The sequence below is a fragment of the Ciconia boyciana genome, chromosome 1 (assembly GCF_034638445.1).
Source record: "Ciconia boyciana chromosome 1, ASM3463844v1, whole genome shotgun sequence".
Classification (NCBI taxonomy): domain Eukaryota; kingdom Metazoa; phylum Chordata; class Aves; order Ciconiiformes; family Ciconiidae; genus Ciconia; species Ciconia boyciana.
In genome coordinates, this window is record NC_132934.1 from 212090641 (window position 1) to 212115574 (window position 24934).

The 24934-nt window shown below is 40.5% G+C and overlaps 1 protein-coding gene and 1 long non-coding RNA gene across 4 annotated transcripts; one reads left to right on the forward strand and one right to left on the reverse strand.

Moving 5' to 3' along the window:
- Positions 1 to 324: 324 nt before the first annotated feature.
- On the reverse strand, positions 325 to 3263 carry LOC140648828 (uncharacterized). The gene is made up of 4 exons (XR_012041349.1): positions 2764 to 3263; positions 1738 to 2027; positions 1189 to 1383; positions 325 to 779 (listed from the first exon to the last, which is right to left on the reverse strand). It is a non-coding gene; the product is annotated as an uncharacterized lncRNA (long non-coding RNA).
- Positions 3264 to 3573: 310 nt separating this feature from the next.
- On the forward strand, positions 3574 to 24703 carry PCF11 (PCF11 cleavage and polyadenylation factor subunit). Of its 3 annotated transcripts, XM_072850788.1 has the most exons (17): positions 3575 to 4241; positions 9123 to 9248; positions 11553 to 11741; positions 12150 to 12341; positions 13200 to 14308; positions 14572 to 14761; positions 14856 to 15498; positions 15585 to 16202; positions 16284 to 17080; positions 18453 to 18540; positions 19267 to 19386; positions 19922 to 20030; positions 20638 to 20821; positions 21309 to 21464; positions 22536 to 22628; positions 23142 to 23177; positions 23829 to 24703. In XM_072850788.1, the coding sequence occupies exons 1-17, from the start codon at positions 4053 to 4055 to the stop codon at positions 24036 to 24038; spliced, it is 5049 nt and encodes a 1682-aa protein (XP_072706889.1). In that variant the 5' UTR covers positions 3575 to 4052; the 3' UTR covers positions 24039 to 24703. The 3 variants fall into 3 exon arrangements, with proteins under 3 accessions (XP_072706888.1, XP_072706889.1, XP_072706887.1); XM_072850787.1 differs by having other exon boundaries at positions 3574 to 4241; positions 15585 to 17080; positions 19925 to 20030; XM_072850786.1 differs by having other exon boundaries at positions 15585 to 17080.
- The last annotated feature ends 231 nt before the right edge of the window (positions 24704 to 24934 follow it).

Consider the following 24934-nt stretch of genomic DNA (forward strand, 5'->3'; position numbering starts at 1 on the left):
AATTTTTCCTAGTTATCAACCTATCAAATAATTTTTTACTAAATATATTTGGTTTGTCTTAAGAATTTCTGAGGCTGTGAAACCTAAGCCATATTCGAAAAGTTACAATATGCAGGATTTCATAACTACAGAAATGCTCCTTCATCATGCAACTCCAATTCAGCCTTGTTCACCACCAGACACTGGAAGAGTAAACTGCAATTTTTTGTGCTTTCCAGAGTCTGTAATTCCAGTGTTTCCTACATTTCGACCTTACGAACAAAACTAGGCTCTCCGCATTCGGAGTAACCTAGGTGCTTAGCTCTAAATGGGAGATAATCCAGTTATAAAAAGCTTATGGTTATTTGGTCAGAGGTCACCAAAGTACAACTCTAAATGTGCATAAAAGTGAGGGAAGCTGCATGAGACCTGTGTAACCTAGGCAAGGAGTAATCTGACTGGCGGATGATGGAGGCCTGGTTTATATTTAAAAGTTTTGCTGACTTAGCAATACCAGGACTATAACAACATTCGCCAATCAATACAGCTTTGCTGGTGAAAACCTGCAGATGTAGTTTCAATGGCAAAACATCCTTTGCAGTTCTGATATAAGCAATACATAGTTATTAAAGCAATTTAAATTGGATCCCATCTCTAGGAGGGTTTTCCAGCTCTTCTGCTGTAGCTACACTGGCAAACTTTCTAGTTGAGGCTGTTCTACAAATCAGCTACTGAAGAGTGCAAGGCTGATGACAGCAGAGCTGCTCTGGAGGCTTGACGAGAGCGTAAGGCTTTTCACCCTTTGGGAGGAACCACAGAGAAACAGTCTGCTTCCTGAAGTGAATCTCAGCTATAGAACAAAGGACTTCAGCTCATGTACAGAGAGGTAATTTACATCTCATTAAACCAATATTTAAAAATCTACGCTGCATTTGTCTCTTTAGTGTCTGTGGTTTTTTTTTCCAAACATGTCAAAAAGGATGCATTTTCAATTAATTTTTTTTTCTTTTCTAGAATGAAAAGCAGCAAGAACATTTCTGGGTACCTAGAGATGCTTTTTTTCTATCCTTGCTTAGCTATTAAACAGTTTAAAGGCATTTTATTAAACTTCCCAAGAAAATTCAGCTCAAGCATAAACACAAGTATGAGTATTTTCAAGTACAACTACAGATGTTTTGGAATGTAATAAATTCTTGACAGACTTCTTACCTTGATATATTTTCAGATGTAGTACTATAATTTCACAACTATCCAGCAAACTTCTTTAAGTTTCAGTTGCCGGTTAAGAAATTAAAACTTCTTTAATTATCAGTTGCTGGTGATTCTCACGCTAAGTGTGCTGCATGTAGGCCTAGTCTAGAGGCTTTTCAGTGGGTTTTATACCAGCAAAACCCCTAGCTGCATCTGTAAAAAAAAAAAACCAACCCACTTTAACTGACAGCTATGTCAACTGGGATAAGAAGAGGTGGGACATAGTTGTACCAGAAGCATTTCTAACTAATGATTTCAGCCAAGCTATGCTTTTGATAGGAGGTGGTTTCAAGAGCACATGTATGAAGCGTGCTTTTGCAGGCATAGATAAATCCACACTCTGCACATATTGCTGGTACGACATAATTCCCGTAATAATAAACAGCTTTTCATTTGAGAGCCCAAGGACAGATTAAATGGGCATTTCTGTGCCATTCTTAATGAGCTGTTCCAAGAACTGCTTAGAGCATGGAGCGTTCCCACAACTCATCAGCATGGGGGTCTCACAGGCAACTTCTCACTTAACAGCCTGTAGACCTTGCTGAGGCACTTCTCGCTTCATATGAAGACCAGTAAAGACAAACTTGTAGTATACTAAAATACTGGATCTGCTCAGGCACGTAGGGTGTACTCGGTCTCAGGGAGCCAGGTGTGTTCTGGAGGGTAGGAGACTGCTTCACTTCGCATCAGGCTCAGTCCTTTGCTGATTAGTAAACAGCAAATCTGGTTTTGAGGGTGGCCTTGGACCACATGACATCCTCATCAGGGCAGTTTTGCTCGTATTATTGGTTTTGCTCCTGTAATTAGTATAAACGAGTGTTCTAACTTACAAATATAGTCGTTTTGGGAGGAGCTAGATTTCCCCACCCCCACGTTTCTCCCCTAGGAGCAGAACAATATGTACTGTTTTTGCCAAATAAACTGGGTTTACATTATGGCTTGATTCCTGGTACATAATTAATGTTCTTCATAGACAGCGTGTCTTCAAATAGCTGGCTAATATTTACACCAAGAAAAAGTTTTGCAGCCCCAGCGTTGGTCGGCTGAAGACAGAAACTTTAGTTTCGTTTTCTTATCTTGTGGTGACATACTGTAACGGCCAAGTGGTGTGTACAAAGTACAGCATTTTGAGGCTTACAGGAACAAACATGAACATACAATTCAACGGGCAAATAAAAGATGCTGTTGTGTTTCCTGTTCCCTCTTCCCTGTTTTGAAGGTCACATTTTTCAGAAAGGGGATACAAATATGAACATAGAAACTAAAATTCATTTTTATCCAGATAAAATAGGAAAAAGCAGTTTCTACCAGCAACTTGCCAGGTCTCAATTTTTGCTATCTTTCTGCTATATTTGCAGAATACATACGTATAATTTTTTATATATATATAATTTGCATTTTAAAAATTATCTCACAGAATGTGTTTTTCAAAGTGTATTTTAATGAAGCATTCACCCATGACCTACTTTCAAATGCCAATAGTTCTCCACAGTTAATAAGTAATGGACAGTTGGGGGAGAGAAATGGCTATACCTTAAAATGCTTTGCAAGCAAGTTAACTTCCAAGAGGTACCTTTGGGCCAATCTCATGACCAAGAGCAGGTTTTGTTACTTTTGACTATGCTAGCTCTCTCCTCCTGGTGTAGTGAAAAGGAGAAACGCTGCTCCCGGCTCTGTTTAGACCTAAAAACACTGGTGTGAGGGGTAACCAGCTTGAAGGTGCAAGTCAGATGGGCATCGGAAAAGCAGGGAGGCCAGGATCACTTGCTGAGGCAAATGAATTTCCATCAGGTGCAGAGAACCCCGTGTGCTGGATCAACCGGCACCAAGCGGCGTGCTGGCCCCCCTGGGTCACACCGGCCCTCCCGGCTCCTTGTGGCACAACCACCCGGGCAGCGGACAAGGCCGCGTTTCGCTGACAGGCCTACGTCAGCGCTGCGGCCTGTACAACTCGCTTCGCTGGAGCGAGTGGTTTCTCTGGTACGCGGCTGCCCGCAGACGCTGCTCCCCGCTCTCCCGCTGCCAAGGGACGGTTCCCGGGGCGGGGGGGGGGGGGGCGGCGGGGCTGTGTGAGGCGACGAGCCCGCAGCTCGCAGCCGCCCGGCGAAGCCCGCCGCTAGGCCGCAGGCCCGCCGGGGGGCGGCGGGCACCGGCGTTGCCACGCCAACGGCTGGCCCAATCGCGGGCAGGGGGCGGGGCGGCGCCGCGCAGTCACAGTTCAGGGCTTGGCGGAAAGGCGGGGCTGCGCAGGGGCACCAATCGGAGCTCAGGGCAGGAAGGGAAGGCGGTAAGAAGAGGCGCAGCGGGTTAGGAGCAGGGGAGTCGGGAAACGCAACCAATTGCAAGTCGGGACGCCGGGGCGAGAGCGGGGCTTTAGCGCAGGAGCCAGTCAGAGGAGAAGAAGCGCGGTCCTAGCCAATCAGAGGCTGCTGTGGTGGTGGTTGAGCCAATCGCGGGCTGAGCAGACCAGGCGCCAGCCAATCAGGGCGCAGACAGGGAACAAAAGGGGCTTTCCAAGCCACCGGCCCCTTTCCTTAGAACAATTTCACATGACGCAACGGTTGGAGGAAGAGGCTTGCGAACCGTAGCCGCCGCCGCCATTTTGTGAGCGTTGAGACTGAGTCGGCGGCGGCTGAAGGAGCAGCAGCACCGACGGCAGCACCACAGCCAGCGGGAGCCGCAGCCCGGAGGATGCGGTAGAGGAGCCCAGCGGCAGCGGCGGGGGGGGCGGCATCGCTCGGCGGCGGCGGCGGCAGGGGATCGCGGGGAGGGGGCTCTCGGTCGGTGGGTCGGGTCCTGGTGCGGGCCCCGGTCGGAGAAGCATGTCGGCCCCGGAGAGCAGCGCTGGTAGCAGCGAGGCCCGGGAGGACGCGTGCCGCGATTACCAGTCGTCGCTGGAGGACCTGACGTTCAACAGCAAGCCGCACATCAACATGCTGACCATCCTGGCCGAGGAGAACGTGCCCTTCGCCAAGGACATCGTCTCCCTGATCGAGGCGCAAATCGCCAAGGTTTTTATATTCCACCGACTACTACTCCTACCTATACTGCTGGGGGGACCGGCCGGGGCAGCGGGCTAGGGCGGCCTCGGGGGCTAGGAGCAAGGGCGTGGGGAGATGGCCTGCTGAGGGGCGCGGGCGGAGCCGGCCAGCGGCGGGCTGAGGGGGGACAGGAGGAGGCGGGTAGAGGGGACAGGGAGAGACAGCGAGGCAGGGGGGTGAGAGGGCCTGAGAGACGGGAAACGGGGCGAGAGAGAGAGGTTCGGGGGAGGCAATAGGCCGGATGGGGTGAGGAGGACAGTGGCGGGGGGGGGGCATAGCTGGGCTTGGGGAGGGGGGCGGAAACGGCGAGGCAGGGGGGTTCAGGGGACGTGGAGGTAGTGGGGGGGGGGTGTTGGCTAGTTAGGGGGCGAGCAGGGAGGCCAGGGTTTAGACAGAGCGGAGGGTGCCGGGGCCTCGGGGTGGGGAGCGCCCCGGCCGGGGCAGCGTGGAGAGGGCCAGGAGCCTGGGGTCGCTGTGGGGGAAGTAGGCGGAGGGAAGCATGGCTCAGATGGGATCGGGGAGCAGGGGCGAGACGTCGGGGGTCTTCCTTTCATGGCTAAGCTTAAGGCTGCTGCTTCTACCCTCCACCCCATAGGGAGCAGGGGACTCGAGGGAGGGGAACAGCCCCCACACCACCCCCTGTTCGTAGTAGGGGAGGGGTTGGGACTCGCCCCACCAAAAGCTCTGGGAGGGCAGCGTGGCTCGCGATTTAAGCCCCGTGTAAATACCAGACACAACATGGCGGCCTGGCAGTGACTGGGCAGCAGCACCTCGCCCTTGTAGCTGGGTTTTCCCCCTACATGGAGCCAATATTCAGTGTCTCGAATCTGGTGTCTAAACCCTTGCGTTTAGCGATTTTGACAGCAGATGAATATTGCGATCATTAGAGAGGGCCTGACTGGGAGATTTTGTGGAGGGTGGGTTTTTATTTTTTTGGTAGTTAAAAGGAATGGAAATAAGGTTAAGTTTATAGCATGCAAGTTCTCCACTTCTGAAGGGTTTAAATATAACGACTTGTAAGTATCAGTTAAGATAAGGCTATTTTCCCAGTGCGGTCCCTGTGAGATATTAATTTTGGGGGGGTGGGCGCCCTTATCTTACAGAAAAGTTTGTGGGTGAAAGGTGATCATCTGCTCCGGATAGAGAAGTGTGTGTGGTGGTGATGGGGCTTGTTTTGCTCTGCCTGATTAGAGAAAATTCTGTGGGCTTGGGATAATCTGTTTGGATTTCAGGTGACCTGTGCCCTGAGTAACGCTAGTGTTGTGTTTGTATTTAATTTATTTTGGCTAGAGAAGTTTATTGGTTGAGGATGGGGAAGAAGAAATTCTCCCTGACTGTAGAAACTGCAGCAGCCTGTAGGATCCTAACATGGCGTCTGAAAGGCACATGATATAAAAAGAAGGGAAAGAGGAGGCTCCCTTTGAGCCCAACCCAGGCAGTTGCTGACATCAGTCAGCCACAGCACATGGATGGGGGTTTACAGCACCTTTTTAACAAGAGTATTTTGTAAGAAAAGGGTTCTTCTTTCATTCCCCCCCCTCCCCCCATTCGTGCCAGTCACCCCTCCCCCGTTGTTTCCCTTGCTCCCTCTGATCTCAGGTGTTCAAAGGCTTTTTTCCTTTGGCTTTAAATCGTGTTTATAATGGTGAGAATTGTACTACTTAATGATGGGGAGGGAAGGATCTCTTAAGTTATTTAATCTATCTTTCTATCAATGCAGGATGGCTTTTTAGTGTTCCACAGACCTCTTCCAGTCTAGTTTTAAATGCTGCCAGTGGCTGAGTTTTGCCATTCCTTGGGGAGGTGACCTCATAATCTAATAGATCTCACCATTATATCTCCTAAAGGGCAGTGGATGTGTATAAAATTATTTGTGATAAATATCAATGCTGTCAATTTTTTTTCATTTCTGGGTGATTCAGAGCCTGCCCTGAAGTGTGTTTTTTTTTTTTTTTAAAGATGTCTTAAATCCTGTATCAATGGTTAGTTTTGCCTAGTTACTGTTTGTGACTGTGGTTTATTCAAGGCAAGTTTTTAGTTGTTTCTGGGAAAGTGATCTCCTTTACTAAGCCACTTTTAAAAAGTGTTGCCTGGAGACAGTTTGTTTAGTGTAAAACTTGAGTGGTCTGCTTTACAATTTAATAAATGGTTCTGAAATGTGTGACTGGTATTATAAAATCTGTAAATAAAAAGTGTGAAATATGTATTTGTCTTTTTATTTACCATTGTATAGTGCAGAATTTGTTTCCAAGACCCATTTTGTATACAAGGTTGTTTTTTTTAAACAAATTTTTGCACAAGTTTGTGACTTGGGGTTCAATTGACAGATATGATTTTAAACTTGAAATCTTTTAGGAAACTAATAAAAAAGAGCCACACATTTCCAACAATAGCTTTCCTACATTATTTGAAGGAACAGTGGGAATTCTGTAATGAAGTCTTTAATATTATGCTGATGAGCTCAGTTAGTGTTCTTCTGTGTTCTGGTGATTATGTGGCGCCTCTCTGCCTTTTGGTTAGTGTCATGTGGGCATCTTTCTTGCTAGGGGATACTGTATAGACCGCCTGAAAACAAAATACATTCAAGTCTGGGATTCCCTTTTGTGGTTATTGGAATATGCGCTAGATACCTTGACATAATAAACATTTCCGGAAGAGAAGACTTAAATATTCCAACTGTATTTAAGTCATGGTTCTTAAAATGTGACACCTGAGTAGCTTATCTTTGAAGCAGGGTACGTTGCTAAGCTTCTAATTCTGTGCCATAGTTTGAAGTAGGTTTCCTTACTAGATTACATACTTCCATGTATGATTACTTTTAACAGTCTGATGCATAATGAAAGTGACAGTTAAACTTGTTACAGTGCCTTTGCTATTAAATGATTCCCCAGTGTCTCAGACTTGAAGCTTAGCTGAGTATAGTGAGTATACTTCCATACGTTGGTGAAATGGAAGAATATAACATACTATGTCAGTAGCTCTTGGGCATAGGTACTTCTGAGACAGCTCTTTGTTTCCCTAACAGCTGACTTCAAAATGGTGCACTGTCATTTTTTTTATAAAGGAGGGCATTCAGAACTTAGAGTAGTGTTTTTAATGTGCCATTGTGCAGACTGCTTTAAAGAAGAAACCAGTATGCCACAGACATTTTAATATTAAGTAGCTGTAGACCCCCCTGTCTTTGATTTCTGAGAGTAGAGAGATGCCTTTATTCTAACACTGTTGCATATTAGCTTGTTTACAGCTCAGTATTATGTCATAGTATAAGATAGGCTTTTAATGTACTGCAGTTAGTTTTAGCTAACTTAACTGCATTTTTCTGTCTTTATGTACAAAATACACCACTTGCCTGTTTTTACTTTTTTCACTATACTCAAAGGCAGTGACACCCCCCTCTCCCCCAACTAACAAGGAATTCTGCCCTCTTTAATATTAGGTTTCAGGTCATGGTAAATTAATACACATCTAAGGGCGAGGAAACATTGTGATTTACCCATATAAAAGTAGTGTTGACTCGGTGCCCTTCTGTGAACCACCTTAAAGGGGGAGGAATTAAATCTAAAACTGTAAAGCAAGAGCACTTCCACACACTTGTCTGGACAATGGGGCTGCAAAGTAAGGTGGTGTTAATTAACCTAGTAGCCTATCCTGTTTAAAATGAGCAGTGAGTGAAGTTATTCCGGTTTTATCCTAAGCTTACCGGATGGTGAATGGGACTTATTATGAGTGGATGCTCTTCTAAGGGGCTCACAGTCGACACACGGCTTGTGGTGTTGTCTTTCATGTTGTCCTCTTCAACAAGTCTGTGTACTTGCTGATGTTTTCTGGAACTTTGCTGTGCCTTCTGCTTTGTGAAAGCCAACGGTGGGCATTAAAATCACCTTGATTTGGGCCAGTAGTGCTTTGTGTACATTAGAAGTCGCTGTAGCAGTCCAGCGTCACCACACTTCTATCGCACAAACTTGCTACAAGTTTTGAAAATGGATTTAAAAAAAAAAAAAGCAGAAAACCAAACAACAAAAAACAAGCCTCCTCTTGTAGCAAAGATGTGTCCAGAGTTTGAAGACTCCCTTCTGTGAAAATCGTGGTTGCAGTTCCTGAGCTTGTCTATGCATTTACCCGGTCGACTAGATGATTTGAGTTTTGTCTGGATTTTGAACTTTGTTCTGACTGTGCATTTTTACATGCACTCTGGAAATCTGAACTGTCACTGTCTACAAGTGCCAAGAGAGAATGGGACTCCTTGCCCCGTCCGTTTGGATTACAATGAAATAGTTGCGACCTATTCTGCGTGTAGTTTATGAAAAGACTGTGATATTCGACATACAATCTACGGCTACAGAAGTTCACTGATTTGGGCTATTTGCCAGAAGTCTGATTTGTGTTCTGTGAAATCCCAAAACAAGCATTCAGGAGATGTGAATTATACGCTATTTTTCAGAAGTTCCTTGAAGTGCTAACGATGGTTTCCTGCTAACTTAAAGTTATTTTCTCAAGTGGGTTTTGAAAGGTTACACTCAGTACACTAGCGGCAATACTGTCTTGTGGGCTTCTTTTTTCTTCTTTTTTTTTTTTTTTTTGCCTTTTTCCAAAGCTTTGACACGCAAACAAAATAATCTAAGGTGTTCTTTTTTTCTGTGATAGACCCACTGCCTTATACTTTGAACTGAGTATCGATTTTCCAGATTAAGTTTTTGTATAAACAAAAAATCCCAAGCCAAATCCCTTGGTGTTTATAGTGGCAACCAAAAAGAGAGGTCTGTATTTCTGGGATTGGTAATCCCTTTATTTAAAAAGCTTAAAATATGTTTTTGTTGTACTAAACTTCTCAGTTTCTTCTTATTACTCCAGGCTCCTGCATCAGAGAAGCTCCCTGTTATGTACCTTATGGATTCCATTGTCAAGAATGTGGGAAGAGAATATCTTACTGCATTTACTAAAAACCTAGTTGCAACATTTATTTGTGTATTTGAAAAGGTATATACACTTTCAGAAAAGTTCTGTATTCTAAGCGAAATTTGTTCCTGGTAAAATAAATACGTGCTTTCAGTTTTGGGTTTTCTTGGGTTGTGAACTATACAAATTGGTGGTTTTTTATAAATCTCAGTACTGTATTTACACTGTGGAAGATTATTCCTGCTGCTGTCAGGCATGTAAGTTACATGTTAGCTGAAAGATGCAAAGTCTTACCTAATTTAATTTGGTTCATAAACATCTGTAATTTTCCCATCCAGGCAAGATTTTACTAACAGTATTTTGGTTACCGATTGCTTATCTGGATGGACTTTCTGTAATGTATAGACCAATTAATTATGAATTGTTGGTTTATTTTTAAGATAGTAAATAGTCTTTATACCAAGAATAGGCTGAGTGCCAATTTCTTGTGGATTTCTCAGAGCTTCTCTCTCCTGTAGTTAGATTTGTCTGATTTACTTAATTCGTGATGCGCAAAATGAGTGCTTAAACTGTGAAGAGTGAGTAGCGCTGACACCTGATTCTCTCCTGGTGGTCTGTGATTTGAAAAAAATGCTGGGGGGGGGAAGGGTCTTAAAATTAATTGCTATATTACATTACAAATACGTGTTTTAATTTCATTCAACGTTGAAAACTGCTGCCATATCTTTTAATTTTTGCTCTTTATCTTTAAACCCAGTGAAGTAATTGTGCTTACTCCTCAGTGAGAAAGGCAAATCAGAGTCCAGCTTTTGAAAGGCTGGACTTGAATGGGTTTAAGTTGGATCAGAAATGAAGGGTTAACTTCTGTGGTTTCCTGTACGCTATAGAAAGTGACGTCTCATATGAGTGAGATGAATGGAGCTTTTGCGTATTTATCTATCATTACATATCAGTGAGGATCTGAGATCCCAATATGCTTTATCTATGGTTTTCAGATGTAAAATGCATGATGAAATAAGGAATAGATTGTAATAATGACCATAGAAGACTTAAAGTCCTGTATGTAGAGTAAATAGATAGGTAGACATTTGTGGTTTTTTCAGTATTAAATTGTGAATGTTATTCTACTGAGTTGCATTTAATGATGCAGCTGAAGCTCTGGATAATAACATTTTCAGAGTTTTATAGGTTAACTGTCTACTAAACTAACTAGAACTATTTAATTAATGTGTATTAATTAAATGTGTAAAGTGGCAGTCACTTCTAATAGCTTAATTGGTCGTGTTAAAAGATGCAAGTAGAATTCCAGCACTGGCATTGTTACAAATTTAGTTTTATCAGTAAATGGTCACTAAGGTATCTTTAGACACTTGATGAAGTCAGAAACTTCTGCTCAGTCATTTCTGCAGCTTTTGCAGTGAACTTTATACCCTCTCATTGAAAATTGTATAGAGGCACCCCCCCAATAGCCAAGTATGAATTATTTTTGTAGAATTTCCTGCTCCTTCCTGAAAGAACCTCCTAATTTTCCAGACAATTCTATGACTTGCTGTAACATCTTAAAAATAAAACTGCAGCAAAAACCATCTACTTAATCAATACTTAATGATTGAATGGGGATATTGACAGTAGGACAGCTGCATATATTTTGTCCTCAAATGTTTTTCATTTATTGTTTAATTGAACTCAAGTTACGAGATAAAGTAAATTTTGCTTTACTGTAAATTTCTAACTTAGCTGTCATGAGATAATCCAAACCAACTGTTTGAGAAGAGATAAAATGGGCACTGGTCCTACAAGTACACTTGATCTGTGGCTCACAGATGGGTCTGATTTTGCAGCTGAACTGAGATATAATTGACTTCATTTTAGCTAATCCCCCTTTTGTTGCATTTGTTGGAAAAAAATCCTTCAGTGACTAAACAGCTGAGCAAAACACCTTTTCTGTTCACAAAGTTTGTTGTTTCCTGCTATGTTTGTCATTGTTACACTCCATTCAGCACAAACACTTCAATAATGTATTGTCTCAGAGGCTGTTGCCTTTCAATATTTTTGTTACTGTATTTTTTCCACAGAAATTGGGCAAGTAAAATGAGAATTTTGGTAATGGAAAAGTTGAAAGAAAATTCTCAGAGAATGGTAATACACAATAAAACCTTCAAATGGCCTTGAAACAACAATTCCACATTTGAGTTTCTGTTACTGATTCCATTGGTATAGATGTATGATCTGCACTGCTTATAAATTCTGTAGCAAGTTCAATGTGTTAAAATGGCAAACTGTTGATAGAAATAGGAAATAAATTAAATCTTAAGTTCTACAGAAAAGTTTAAGAAATTGTTTTATATTAACTTAACAAGCCATAGAATTGTTTTATTGTTTTAGGTGGATGAAAATACTAGGAAAAGTTTATTTAAATTACGCTCCACATGGGATGATATTTTTCCTTTGAAGAAACTATATGCACTTGATGTCAGAGTCAACTCATTAGATCCTGCTTGGCCAATTAAACCTCTGCCCCCAAATGTGAATACTTCTAGCATCCATGTGAATCCTAAGTTTTTAAATAAATCGGTAAGTTTTTATGCCTCCTGTATGAACAGATGGTAATACGTGTAGTTTTCATTGTTTGTATGCTGCTTTTTGACAATTTAGTGTATTAAGAATGAAGTGTGACCTTTATAGACAGGTAAGAGGAATTCCAAATTCAGACTATTTGATGGGTTTGGTTTTTTATATTTCAAAACTGTATTCCAGATTTTGGAACATGGATGAATTTATATTAAGTGATGTACACCTGTCAGGCAAATTCTAGTGGGGCAAAAGTTTTAAATTGTTGTAGTTATATTTTGCATTAAAAATGCAATGTATAACTGCTATACAAACTAAGTCTCAGTACTGGATCATGATAACAGTTAAAGGAGACAGAGTTAGTTGTTTCCATCAGGATTTTAAATGTAACTTTTTTTATTCTGTTTTTAGCCAGAGGAATCTACTGCACCTACCTCTGCTGTCAATTCTGGTGCCTCTACTCCTCCAGCTGTTCCTGAAATACAAAAGAATTTGACACAGGAGCAACTGATAAGGCAGCAATTGCTTGCAAAGCAAAAGCAGTTGTTAGAACTTCAGCAAAAAAAATTAGAGCTGGAGCTGGAACAGACTAAAGCACAGTTGGTGAGTAGGATAGTTGATGAAACTTTTATAGTTGGGTCTCACTTTCTTTTGGACAGTACTTAGCTATACTGATAACTGCAGTACATTATTTTTTTCCTCACGTTAAGCAGGTGTTGCTATTTTAGGACTAGAGCGATGCAAGTTGAGCTCGCATTCCTGAACAGGTTTTTTGTTACCTAAAAACCTTAATTACACTCAAAATAGAGGTAAAAAAAAAAAGGGGGGAAGTTTTTGTTTTTTTGTTTTTAATGTGTCTCCAACATGATGCCTGCCTGTGATCCTCGTCTTCCACCTCTTCTTGTGGCTCACAGCAAGCCAGGCTTTTTCAAATACATCAGCTCCTACAGAACAAGGAAGCCTGATCATTGGAAATGATCCGTTTCCTCATTAGGTCAGGTTGGTTTGATGCCACTGTCTGACAGTGGCAGTTAAGCTGTATTGTTTGACATTTGTAATTTAACGTCTTGCTGTGTTGACAGTTGATGATACCAAAATAAAGGGTCTTTGAAGCGTAGAAATACAAAAATTTTATCAGATACTTGGCAGCTTAGTTGCCTTGAGCATGTGGAATATATAGAAAAACTAACGCTGTAATGAGAACATGTGCCTAAGTTACATATTTTGCAATATTGACTTTGTAGTACTGATTTTGCATTGTATTTGAATTTGATCTTTTGTAATGGTACTGCATTATTTTAATGCTTGTAATTAGCAATTAATGGGTCATTTTCAGTTAAATGGCTGAATCTTTTAACTTTCAAGACATTTCTATTTATCGTGTTGGTTTTGAGACAAAATATGACCATCTCTGGGTAGGAGTTGTCATGCAGATTAATGCTGGATTTTTTCCTATTTCAGGCTGTATCTCTTAGTGTTCAGCAAGGATCATCTACTATAGCTTCAGTTCCAGCACCTTCCAAGCAACACATGTCTCCCACACCTCATATGACAGTTAAGCCACCTCATCAGACTGCTGTGCAATCCGAAAAAAACAAACCATCCCCAAGTCCTCCACTTCATGATATCAAAATTGTAAATAGGGATCCTCGACTTAATAGGATGGCTCAACATTCTTCTCATGCTAAAGATCAATCTCATAGAAAAGAATTTCCACCGAACACGACCAGTCAGTCTGATACCAAGGCAAACAAAACAACACAGGCTGAAAAACAAAACTCAACAAAGCAAGAAAAATTGAAAGCAAGTGAAAAAACACAGAAGAAAGAACTTGACCAGTCAGAAGCAAAATCTAAATCACCATCCCCTTTAAAAAATAAGCTACCCAATACTAAAGATACTAAAACCCAGGAATGTGAAAGCACAAAAGTATCTGAAATTAGTAAGCGGGATCCAAGACTGAAAAGACATCTTCAAGATAAGTCAGAGGGCAAAGAGGAGGAGGTGAAAGAAAAGAGGAGAAGTACAGAGAAAAAAGAAAAAGAGGAACATAAGACATGTGAACATAGACCAGTAGGCAGCAGAAATAAAGTAATTAATGGTGCTGTTCAGAAACAAGACACGACTACAGACGAGTCAGAAAAACAGGGTGGAAAACAAGGGAGATCAAGTAGTAGAAAACGGTCACGATCACGCTCTCCTAAGGCACGGTCACCATCTACACATTCCCCAAAAAGACGAGAGAGGAGATCACCTAAAAGAAGACTTAGGAGTTTATCTCCGACTTCATCTACTCCTAAAATTGGGAAGATACGTCAGATAGGCCCCAAGCAGTCTCATGTTGAAGAAGGCACACAAGCAGCAAGAGATGAAAGAAATTCTAATAAGAGAAATGTTAAACAAGAGGTGCGAGATCCGAGGAGAGTGAAGAAAGTCCAAGAAGACAGGCCTCAAGAAACAGCAAGCCAGCATTCTACAAAAGCATCTCCTGATCCGAAGGAGAATGCAGAAAACTGGCAAGGATCCAAATCAGGCAAGAGGTGGAAATCTGGTTGGGAAGAAAATAAAAAGTAAGTTACCATCTTCTAAACAACTTCCGTTTGAAGTCAGTGGAAATTCTGCTGCTGACTTCAGTATAGTCAGCTTTGGGAGGCAATGTTCAGATTGTTAAAATTGATAAATCTGACTTACTTCTACTAGTGAGATACGGAAATTATGCATACTTGGATTCTAAGGTGGTAGTGATGTTTTGCTATGATCAGTTCTAATAGGAATGTAACAGCTATGTCCTGAATAAATAAGTAATCTATTTTAAATGTATTTTTGCTTTCAGCTCACAGCAGAATGAAGAACACCAAGCACTTGGTAAATCCCCTCACCAAAGACACCGGGAAAACTGGCCTGCTGGTAAAGGAATTCTATCACCCCGAGCACCAAAGCAGCAGCACCGGTTAAGTGTGGATGCTAATTTACAGATTCCCAAAGAACTGACATCTGCAAGCAAGAGAGAATTACTTAAGAAGGTAATATTAATAAATCTGTCTTCATAGAAGTGTCCTGGGTATAGTTTTCTTTTCTTTTCTTTTTAGAAGTCTAAACTTTAACTTTGTATTATAGGCCAATGAACGCTTAACATCTGGTGAAATAACACAAGATGAGTTCCTTATGGTAGCTCATCAGATCAGACAGCTGTTCCAGTATCAGGAAGGGAAGCACAGATGTAATGTCTGGGATAGCCCTACAGAGGAAAAATGTGGTTTGAAAAAGAAACCTCTTCTATCGGATGCAGAATTAACATATTATGAACATAAGGCTAAACTAAAAAGAACTCAAGTTCAGCATTCATTGTCAAGGCTTGATCTGTTGGATCCTGATGATATTTTGGATTATCATTTGCCTGATGCATTGCTTTCTGGAATAGAATGTGAGCAAGCAAAAGCCAAGCGTGGAGTACAGTTTGACAGGAAAGAACCATTTGGAGAAAGATCGAGGAGACACTCTCCTGTAAGTGGCACTAATAGACCTTTTGCTGATAACCTCTCACCGCTTGAGAGTCGACGGAGACTTGAGGAACAAAATGCTGCTAAAGGAGCAAGAGGTTCTAAGAACTTTGATCCTTACGACAGCTGGGAAGAATCAGATGAATTTAGAGATGCTCTCAGGCAACAGGGGAAAAGCACAACAGAGTTTCAGAAAATAGATGGTGATGCAATCTGCAGATTTGATAATCGTGAAGACAGACAGCTTCTTGGGCAAGCTGGTATGTGTTTTTGCTTTATTTTACAGCTGTTAAATAATTGGCAACATTTTAGTGAGTGGTTATCTGGTTTGTTGTGGTTTTTTTAGGTGTTCGAGAGGAACCAAGATCACCATTCAGTGAACGTTTCAAAAGAGCTAGGTATGAAGATCCAGAAAAAGCACCATTTCCGGAAAGTCCAGGATCAAGATTTGGAGGCATTGAAGCAAAGCAGAGGATAAGCGCACTAATGGAAGACAGACCTCTGTTTGATGGCTCACCTAGACAGGCTGCTGCAAGGGTTGGGGTAGATGGACAAGGAAGCCCTTTTGTTGATGGTCCTGCCGCTGGTTCAAGTTCCAGAATTGATGGGCCACCTGGACAGGCTGCTATGAGATTTGAGGGGCCTTTGGTGGGGGCAGGTGCATCTCAGTTTGATGGACCACTGGCAGGAGCAGGGGCAGCTGGAGCCCTAAGATTTGATGGGCCACCAGGGCAGCTGGCAGGGGCCCTGAGGTTTGAAGGACCCCCAGGACAGGTTGGTGGAGGAGGTCCACTGAGGTTTGACGGGCCTCTTGGGCAGATAGGTGGGCCTTTGCGGTTCGAGGGGCCTGCAGGGCAGCCTGTAGGTGGTCCTAGATTTGAAGGACCTGGAGTTGGTCTCAGGTTTGAGGGTCCCCGTGGTCAGCCTGCAGGTGGTCTCAGGTTTGAGGGACCTCATGGTCAACCTATGGGGCCTCGAGGTCAACCAGGGGGTGGTCTCAGGTTTGAGGGACCCCATGGTCAGCCCTTGGGGCCTCATGGTCAACCAGGGGGTGGCCTCAGGTTTGAGGGGCCACATTTACAGCCATTGGGGCCCCATGGTCAACCTGGAGGTGGCCTCAGATTTGAGGGGCCACATGGTCAGCCTATGGGGCCACATGGACCATCAGGTGGTGGGCTCAGATTTGAGGGGCCACATGGACCATCAGGTGGTGGCCTCAGATTGGAAGGACCACATGGACCATCAGGTGTAGGTCCTAGGTTGATTGATGGACCAGTACACCAGGGAGCTGGTGGACTTAGATTTGATGGTCCTTTGGGTCGGGCCGGTCCAAGATTCGATGGTTGTCATGCAGCCGGATTTGATGGTCAGCCTGGACAGCTGTCTCTCTTGCAAAGATTTGATGGAATTCATGGACAGCCTGGTCCAAGATTTGAAAGGGCGCCTGGCCAACAGGCACAACCACGATTTGATACAGCCATACCTCAAAGATTTGATGGACCTCACCAGCCAGCCTCTAGATTTGACTTGCCCCTTGGCCTTCAAGGTGCACGTTTCGAAAATGTAGCTAACCATCCTGCCTCAAGACTAGAAATGTCACCATATGGACAAGGTGGTCCATTTGTTGAACATCCTGGCCAGGGCTACAATGGACCATCTCATGGGATGCAGTTTCAGAGGCCTGATATATTTGATGGTTCACCTGGACCAAATTTCAATGGGCCCGCTGGCCCAGGAGCACAGAATTTCCCATTGAGAGCAGCTGGACATTACTTTGATGAAAAAGGTCTTCAGGGTCCTCAATATGGGAACTTCAATAATATGCCTATGGGAAGTAATCAGGTAAGAATTGATGACGTTAAATGGTTTGCTTGCAGAAGTATTTTTGTGTAGAGAATTAGCAGTTTTTCTTGCTGTAAAAATTGAAGATTTTTCTGAAGAGCTGGCAGACTGAGAGCCAGTTTCAAGCTAAAAAAATCATCCTTCTTCAGTAGTTTCTAGATAATTTAAGGAGGACGTGCATTGCTGTATTTTAAGCATCTTTTTTTAAGAATTAAACAAAATAGTGGATCTTTACAATCACTTTGTAGCTTAGAATATGACAGTGAAATTAGTATTTTTAACTTGAAAACAGAACTAGGTAATTGGAAGCCTGTGGTGTTTTCATTAAACTTGCACAAAAATGAATTCTATGTAAAGCATGAAAGATAATGTAAGTGAATATACATGATTAATTTTTCTAAGAGGTGTAGATTTAGAATGGACCAAAATAATTCTGTTGTCTTTTCGCAGCTGTTAGTACTGGTGACAAGCCAGTTTTAAAGAGGTATCCGGAACCTGGGGAATTGAGAAAGATACGGACATTGTTGAACTCCAGTCTTTTAAAATTATCTCGGCACCAGCATGCTTTATGAGTTCACTTGTCTTTGCTGTTGCCCGTTGGAAATGCTGTCTTCAAAAGGGGAAAATGATACTGTACATCAGTGAAAAGAATGTCATTTCTTTCAGTAGTTTAGAGCCATTTTAGAGGGTGTTTTTCATTTGGGGGATAAGAATTGAACATGAAGAGTTAACTGATTGAACAAAAGCAGGTAATGTGTCCTGCTAACCTCTAAAGGGATAAAATTTTAAACAATTTAAACTTTTTTTTTGTAAATCCAGAAAGCAGTCAATTAGGAAAAAACCCCCACATTTTTATTACAAGTGTGTTATAAAACCTGTTTTTCTATCTGAAGCTTACTGTAGCTGGTTTGCTGAAAAATCCTGCTTTCAAGTTGTGTTTCGTATAGTGGATGTTATTTCAGTTCTTAGATAAGAATTAATAGTGGCATTTATTAACAGACATCTAAGAGTTTCTTGAATTTCTGATGAGCTCTGTTTTGGTGAACAGGAACAATTTAAAAGGAAGTACTGTGTTTGGAAAATGTGATTTGAAGGCTTGATAGGTAGAAGAAATCTCTTTTTTTTTTTTTAACTTAAGTGTTAGGCAAAATGAGTATGTGTTCTGAAATTTTTCTAGTGGGAAATGAAAATGAGGGAAATGTTACATAGTCATTCATGGATCTTCCAATAACAAACTGACATGGGTCACTCCTGGAAGGAGTTTAATATATATGAAATTATTGAGAAATATCTAGAAGTTAATGATAAAATTGAAAAAGTAAGTTTATAATATATTATTATACAAAAAATACTTCAATGTTTACTTTCACAGGTTTCTCTCATGTCTGCTCAACCAGGGCCTTATGGCCAAGGTCAACAGTATTTGCCAAATCCTGGAAGTTTTGTTCAGAACCCTGCAGGTGTGTAACAAAATAATTAACTTCCTTTTATGTCTTTTGGATTGTTCTGTTTGTTAGTAGCCACAAAAATTACCCTTTTGTAATGTCATGGTATACTAGGTCTGTGTGGATTAAGGGAAGCCTCCTCAGTGAGGTGGCCATGGATGTGGTTTCTGTAGTACCTTTATCTCTTTAGGGATTTCCCTCAAACAGTGAAGGCTTTCGTTAGTTTCCATTAACCATGTGGTTTTGGTATGTAGTTGTGCTAAAAAAAGTCCCAAAATCCACGACTTTGGTCTGCTTTTCTGAAAGGTACCGGTCCATAGGACTGGTTTGTGTTTGCCAGGGTGTGTAAACATTCCCAGTATATGAATGGTTAGTAATGAAAAGTTTCTAAAAAGTCATAAATGGTTACAGTAGGTAATGAAGTAGATAGGTCCTGAGTGAAATACTCAAGCATAAAATGAGGAAAATACTACATTTTAATAAACAGTATCCAGTAGAAATGTGTGTATGGGCAGCCAGCTTAGATAACACTTCAGAATACATTATGAAGGAAGCTGTTGCAAGGGAAGAAATTAGCCAAGGAATGGACATAAAGCAAGGAGAGTTGATCAATAATTTGAAATAATAAATGGAAGAAACAGGAGGCAGAAGGAAAAGTGTGTTGTGAAATACACTGATTAAAGTGAAGTAAATTTCTGATGCTAACCTTTTGTCTCCTTGCATGTCGATGTCTTTCCCTAGGAGCTCTTCCACATTCATATCCTGATAACCACCTTGGTCAGCTTGATGTCAATGAATTGTTTGCTAAACTGCTGTCAACAGGGATCCTCAAACTGTCAAAAACTGATTCCACTTCAGCACGTATGTAGATCCATTATGTTCTAACTACTCAATTTATCCACAGCTGAAGTGTAATGCTAAGTATAAGAACTTCTATGAACTCCTGCATGTGTTTTTTAAACTGAATTTTGGTTTTGGGAAGGAATTTAGTGCATGTGATGGAGTAAATTCTTAGTATCTTGTTTAATTTGTGCACTCCAGCTATCCAGAGCAATCAGTTTTGTCTTTGGTGCTGTGCCTTGGTAACTTGTTTTTGATTATAATCAGATTCTTGTCAATTTCTGAAATACTTCTTTGTCTCTGAAGACTGAACTTTAATGCCAAAGACTGAGGTGAAACACTGTTTTCTGAAATTGAAGTTCTGAGTAACTTACAGTACCTTGTATGCCTTTTTTAAAATGATGTTAGAAGATGACTGACTTAGCTATTGCACACTTGTATTTTAGTATAGTCAGATCGTATTTATTAATATTTGAATAAAAACTTTCAGGAGCACGTAATTTCTTTCTGATGATGTACTGAGATGTTGATAAAATGATATCTTCATGCTTTCTAGAAGTGAATGAAACATCAAGCCAGCCAGCTGCTGAAGAGGAAGATGATGACCAGAATGAAGATCAAAACGTTCCAGACCTCACTAACTTCACAGTTGAAGAACTTAGACAGTGCGTATAGTAGAATGAGTTTACAGTGCAGTAAAAATAATGACATGGTAGGATCTAGATAGTTAATCCAAGACAGCTGAGAGCTTTTAAAAGATTGTATGTTATTTTGTGACTAAGAGGACCTGCAGTTTTCGATGTTAGCCTTGGAGAATTTGAGGGAGGAAAAAGAGGGAAAAATTGACCTGAGAAAAGTTTATTTACATAAGTTGCATGTTGTTATCTAATCAGCAAGGTTGTGACACACATTGAAGTCAGTTTTTCTTCCTTTGTTACTACTGATTTTACCACCTTTGTGGTAGTTTGCAAAGCTGAGCCAAATGCAAGTGTTACCATTTTATGCGCTGTTAGGTGATGAAGCTAGTAGGCATGAAATGCAACACTAGCGTGTTTCTCATGAATAGTCAATGTGAGCCCATTGTTTGTTATTTGAATGTTTCAATTGGTTGTGTTATGAAAATCAGGAAGAATTTAGATATACTGCATGCTTTAACCTTGCAGTAGATTCATGCTTTTTCTCTTGTGGGCATGTGAAGCAACTTACTGAGAAACTTCTTACCCATTTCTTTTCAAAGAAAAGTTAAAGAATTTATTTTTTCCCTTTTTGTAGGCGTTATGATAGTGTTATAAATCGACTGTACACTGGAATTCAGTGTTACTCATGTGGAATGAGATTCACTACTTCACAGACAGATGTTTATGCGGATCATTTAGACTGGCATTATCGTCAGAACCGGACAGAAAAAGATGTTAGCAGAAAAATTACACACAGAAGATGGTACTACAGTTTAACAGTAAGTAATGCAGTATGTGTCTTAATAAATTGCAGGCCGGATTCTGTGTTTTACTGATGGATGTGCTGTAGGATTGCAGTTGAAATGTACTTCTTCACAGGAGTTGGCCTTTGGTAAACAATGATGTCTTAGATATTTCAAGTAGTTTTCATAAATGCCTGTCAAAATACAAAAGGCAATTATATGATGAACAATAAGTGGTTTGAAGCTGTTGGTACTGTTTTGATCGCACTGAGAATGGAATGGAAATTGAAGGATAGTGAGTTTTCTGGAAAAAGCTTTTTTGAAGCGGAGCATTGTGAGAAAGCGTGCACTGTGCTAATGCCGCATGTGAGGAGCATTTCAGTTTTAATGAAGGGAGATTTATTAAATATGGTGCATTTGGGATGTCTTTTTTCTTTTTTTTTTTTTTCCCCCCGAGATGTATTTTTTAAACATTTATGGCTATTTGTCAGTGTCTGAACATGAATGAAAACTTTTTCCTTAGGACTGGATTGAATTTGAAGAAATAGCCGATCTAGAGGAACGTGCAAAAAGCCAGTTTTTTGAAAAAGCTCATGAAGAGGTTGTGTTGAAGACACAAGAAGCTGCGAAAGAGAAGGAGTTTCAGAGTGTCCCTGCTGGACCAGCTGGAGCGGTTGAGGTAAGTTTCAGCTTGCCTCTATTAGCCCAGATACTGAGAATGATCTAATACTTCAAAGAAGTTTACAGCATTCTTTCATACAGTGGGCTATATGGAGACAGAGGTCTTGTTTTTGGACCTCTGTGCAGCCACTTCATAGGTAGTGTATTTGTGTATGTAATGGTTGTTTCCCAGTGGCAGACAGTAGTATAAATTACTTGTAGTTCAAAAAAAGCTACACCCACTGGCATTCCATCGTTCTAGCAAAATTGAAATGGAGAAAGTGTGTTAATTTACTGAATGCTTCCGTAGAAAGAGGAACTAGAGCAAGTGAATTGGAAATGGTCCTTTGTCATTCGAATAATGATGGGGTTTACTGGAGTTTTGATACTTCTATACAGAAATTTCTTTTTCGGTAGAAGATAGGCATTAGGACAAAGAAATATCTCAATCTTAAAGTAACCAGTAGATCTGTATTCTGGTGGATGAATTGGTGTAGTAATCAAATACAAAAGTTGGTAGAATTACAATTTAGTTTTACATGTTAAGCCTCTAAGAAACTAGCTATCGAGCCATGAAGGCCTTTGTTTTAAAATTAAAAAGTACTTTCTGTGCTTTGTTCTCTGGGTTGATTATTTTGCACAGGAGTACTAAAAATGTTTATACTTAATCTAAAAGTTCTGTCTCTTTAATTTGAGACTCCAGGTTAAGGGGAAGAGTGAAGACAGTGCCATAAATTAAATTAATTAAATCCCTGTACTGGATTGTCTTACATGACAGTAAAACAGCATTAGGTGGTTACGAAGTGTTTTGCAGAGACTAAAAGGGCAAAGCTTACATTTCTCAAGTGACAACACTCTTCTAGGCAGATGATGATTGTTGCTCAGTCTGCAAACTATACTCAAATAATTTTTAATTAAAGTTTTCTGAAGTTATTTTTAAAGTGTGGAGGAAAGATCATGTTGTAATCTTAATGTATTTATCTTAATTTAAAAGAACCTTGTTTGACTGTTACTAGGTTCTTGAAGGTTATGCGTTCAGTAAATTGTTGCAATAACCTCATTTATCTCTGTTACTGCAATAACTTTTCAGAGCTGTGAAATTTGCCAAGAGCAATTTGAACAGTATTGGGATGAGGAAGAGGAAGAGTGGCACCTGAAGAATGCTATCAGAGTAGATGAAAAGGTAATCTGATCTTGTTTACATGTGATACTTATTTATAGTAAAAAACCCAAAGAATTACAGGAAAAAAAATGGGAGGGCCAAGTGCTTTTTCTCTCCTGAAGGATTCCCACGGTAGTTTTCCTGGCTTCCAAGTACATAAATGTCTCAACCTTTGGAAGTGCATGAAGTCCTGGTGTCATTCGTATAGGCTCACTAGCCTTCCCTGATACTGCAGTGCTAAAAGAAAAATGAATGTCTGTATATATGAGTGTAGATACTGGTTCAGTTATTTCTATGTGCAGCTGTACACAATTAACTCCTAGCACTTACCAGGCTTCTGTATGATAACTTTTCCTAAATAAACATACACAAAATCTTTTCCCAGTTATGGTTCACACCATACTTGGCCTCCTCGTACCACTGTTTTTCTAGACAAATTGTGTGATATGTGTAATTGACACTGTTCTGATCATAACCAGTGATCCAGCTATAATTTATTTTTACGTATTTAAATGTATAACAATTCTTTTTCAGATTTACCATCCATCTTGCTATGAAGATTACCAAAACGTAAGTGAATCCTTCTTCATATTTTTTGAAGCATTTTGCTTTCAGTTTGTTCGCTTGATCTCTGACTTTGCAGGGAGCAGATGTGTTCAGAATGTGCTACCCGTTTCTCTTGCCTATGACTATAGACAAAGACTCGAAGGCCTTGGGCATGGCAAGTTTATAATACAGAATTAGCTAAGATGTATTTCTTGTTGTGACGTACCATGACAGCTTGTGTGTCATAGACGACTAAAGCGAAACCATGGTTTGAAAACGCATCATGCATTTATTGTTGAGTAACGTGCGTAATCTTAGGAGTTTGCAAAAATGGAGTGCATGGGTGTTGGTCTGTGTTACATTTTTAATGCTTTGGGAGTTACAGTTCCCCTGGGGAAAGCAGGTAATGTGTAACATTAATGAACAGGTAATGTGTTCATGGTAATGTGTTAAGCATTTCATCGCTGCTTGGATGATACCTTTTCAAAGTAATTGTGAAAAAGTAATGCTATTGAAGAATACATTTGTTTTCTTAGGATCTTGGTAAAGTAGAAGTTTGGATTTTAAGTGCCTGACTATCAGGGTGTTTGCATTTTGAAAAAGAGTAAAGGGGATAAGAAGCTAAAAATGGTTATTTTAATGTGTGTTAATGCTACATTGGCTTTTGCTTTGCAGACATCATCATTTGATTGCACACCATCTCCCAGCAAGACTCCTGCAGAAAATCCACTAAATATAATGTTGAACATTGTTAAGCAAGAAACACAAGAGTCCTGTGACTCGCCTAAAGTCAAAGAAGAACCTGATGACACCCCTACTGCCTGTGCAGAAGAGAGCACACCTGCATCTACAGATATTAAAACAGAACCTGATGAGTCTGTTTAAATAAACTGAGGTATGAATTTTTTTTACAGAAGAGCTGCTGTGTTAACTCTGGAAGGCAAATACTTTTTATATGAAATAAAAATGTTCAACTGAGGCAGGGCCTCAACTACTGTTTGGTTAATAAATACATTTTTGTATTTGAATTTCTTATTGCCTGCACAGTTTCAGGTGTCATTGTGTGAAAGTTCTGTAGATGCGTGAAAATTTAATGGAATGAAACGGTATATGTAAAAATGTACAATTTTCACTTGTGGAAATGTAAATTATAAATAAAAGATATTTTTGCTATATATGGAGTGTAATGTTTATGCACACCATCAAATGAAGACAGTGTTTCTGTACTTTTTTCAGTTTAAATGGAATTAAAAAGAACTTTTGCTCAATAAGATTCAGAAAAACGAAAGCAAATAACTTCCTTCAGTTATCCCATAGGTGGGTTATCAAGGGAAGCAGTGCAGGAACTCCTCAGACAGACAACCCTAGATTTCTTTTCTTTTTAAACTTATTTGAACAAACTTACATATCCAGACATTTAAAAAAAAATTTAAAAAAAAAACAAAAAAACCCCAAAAAACAGGAAAAAAAAAAACCCAAACCCCAAAAAAACCAAACCCAAAAAGACAGTTCTGGGTAGAAGGGGAAAATTTAACAAACCAACTGGAGTGCTTGATTGGGAACACAAGTGCCAACAAACAATTAACAAACCAGGATGCCTGGTAGTTAAGACATCTTTAATGATTTTTTTTTTTATTAGTCAAACACATAAGAATTTAATACAGCTGAACAAACTTTTCTTTACGTTACAGGGGGAAATGAATGTAAGAATGCTCATTTGAAACATGGTTAACTTTTTTTTTTTTGTTGCTTATGACTGGACTTAGATGGTAAACCAGATA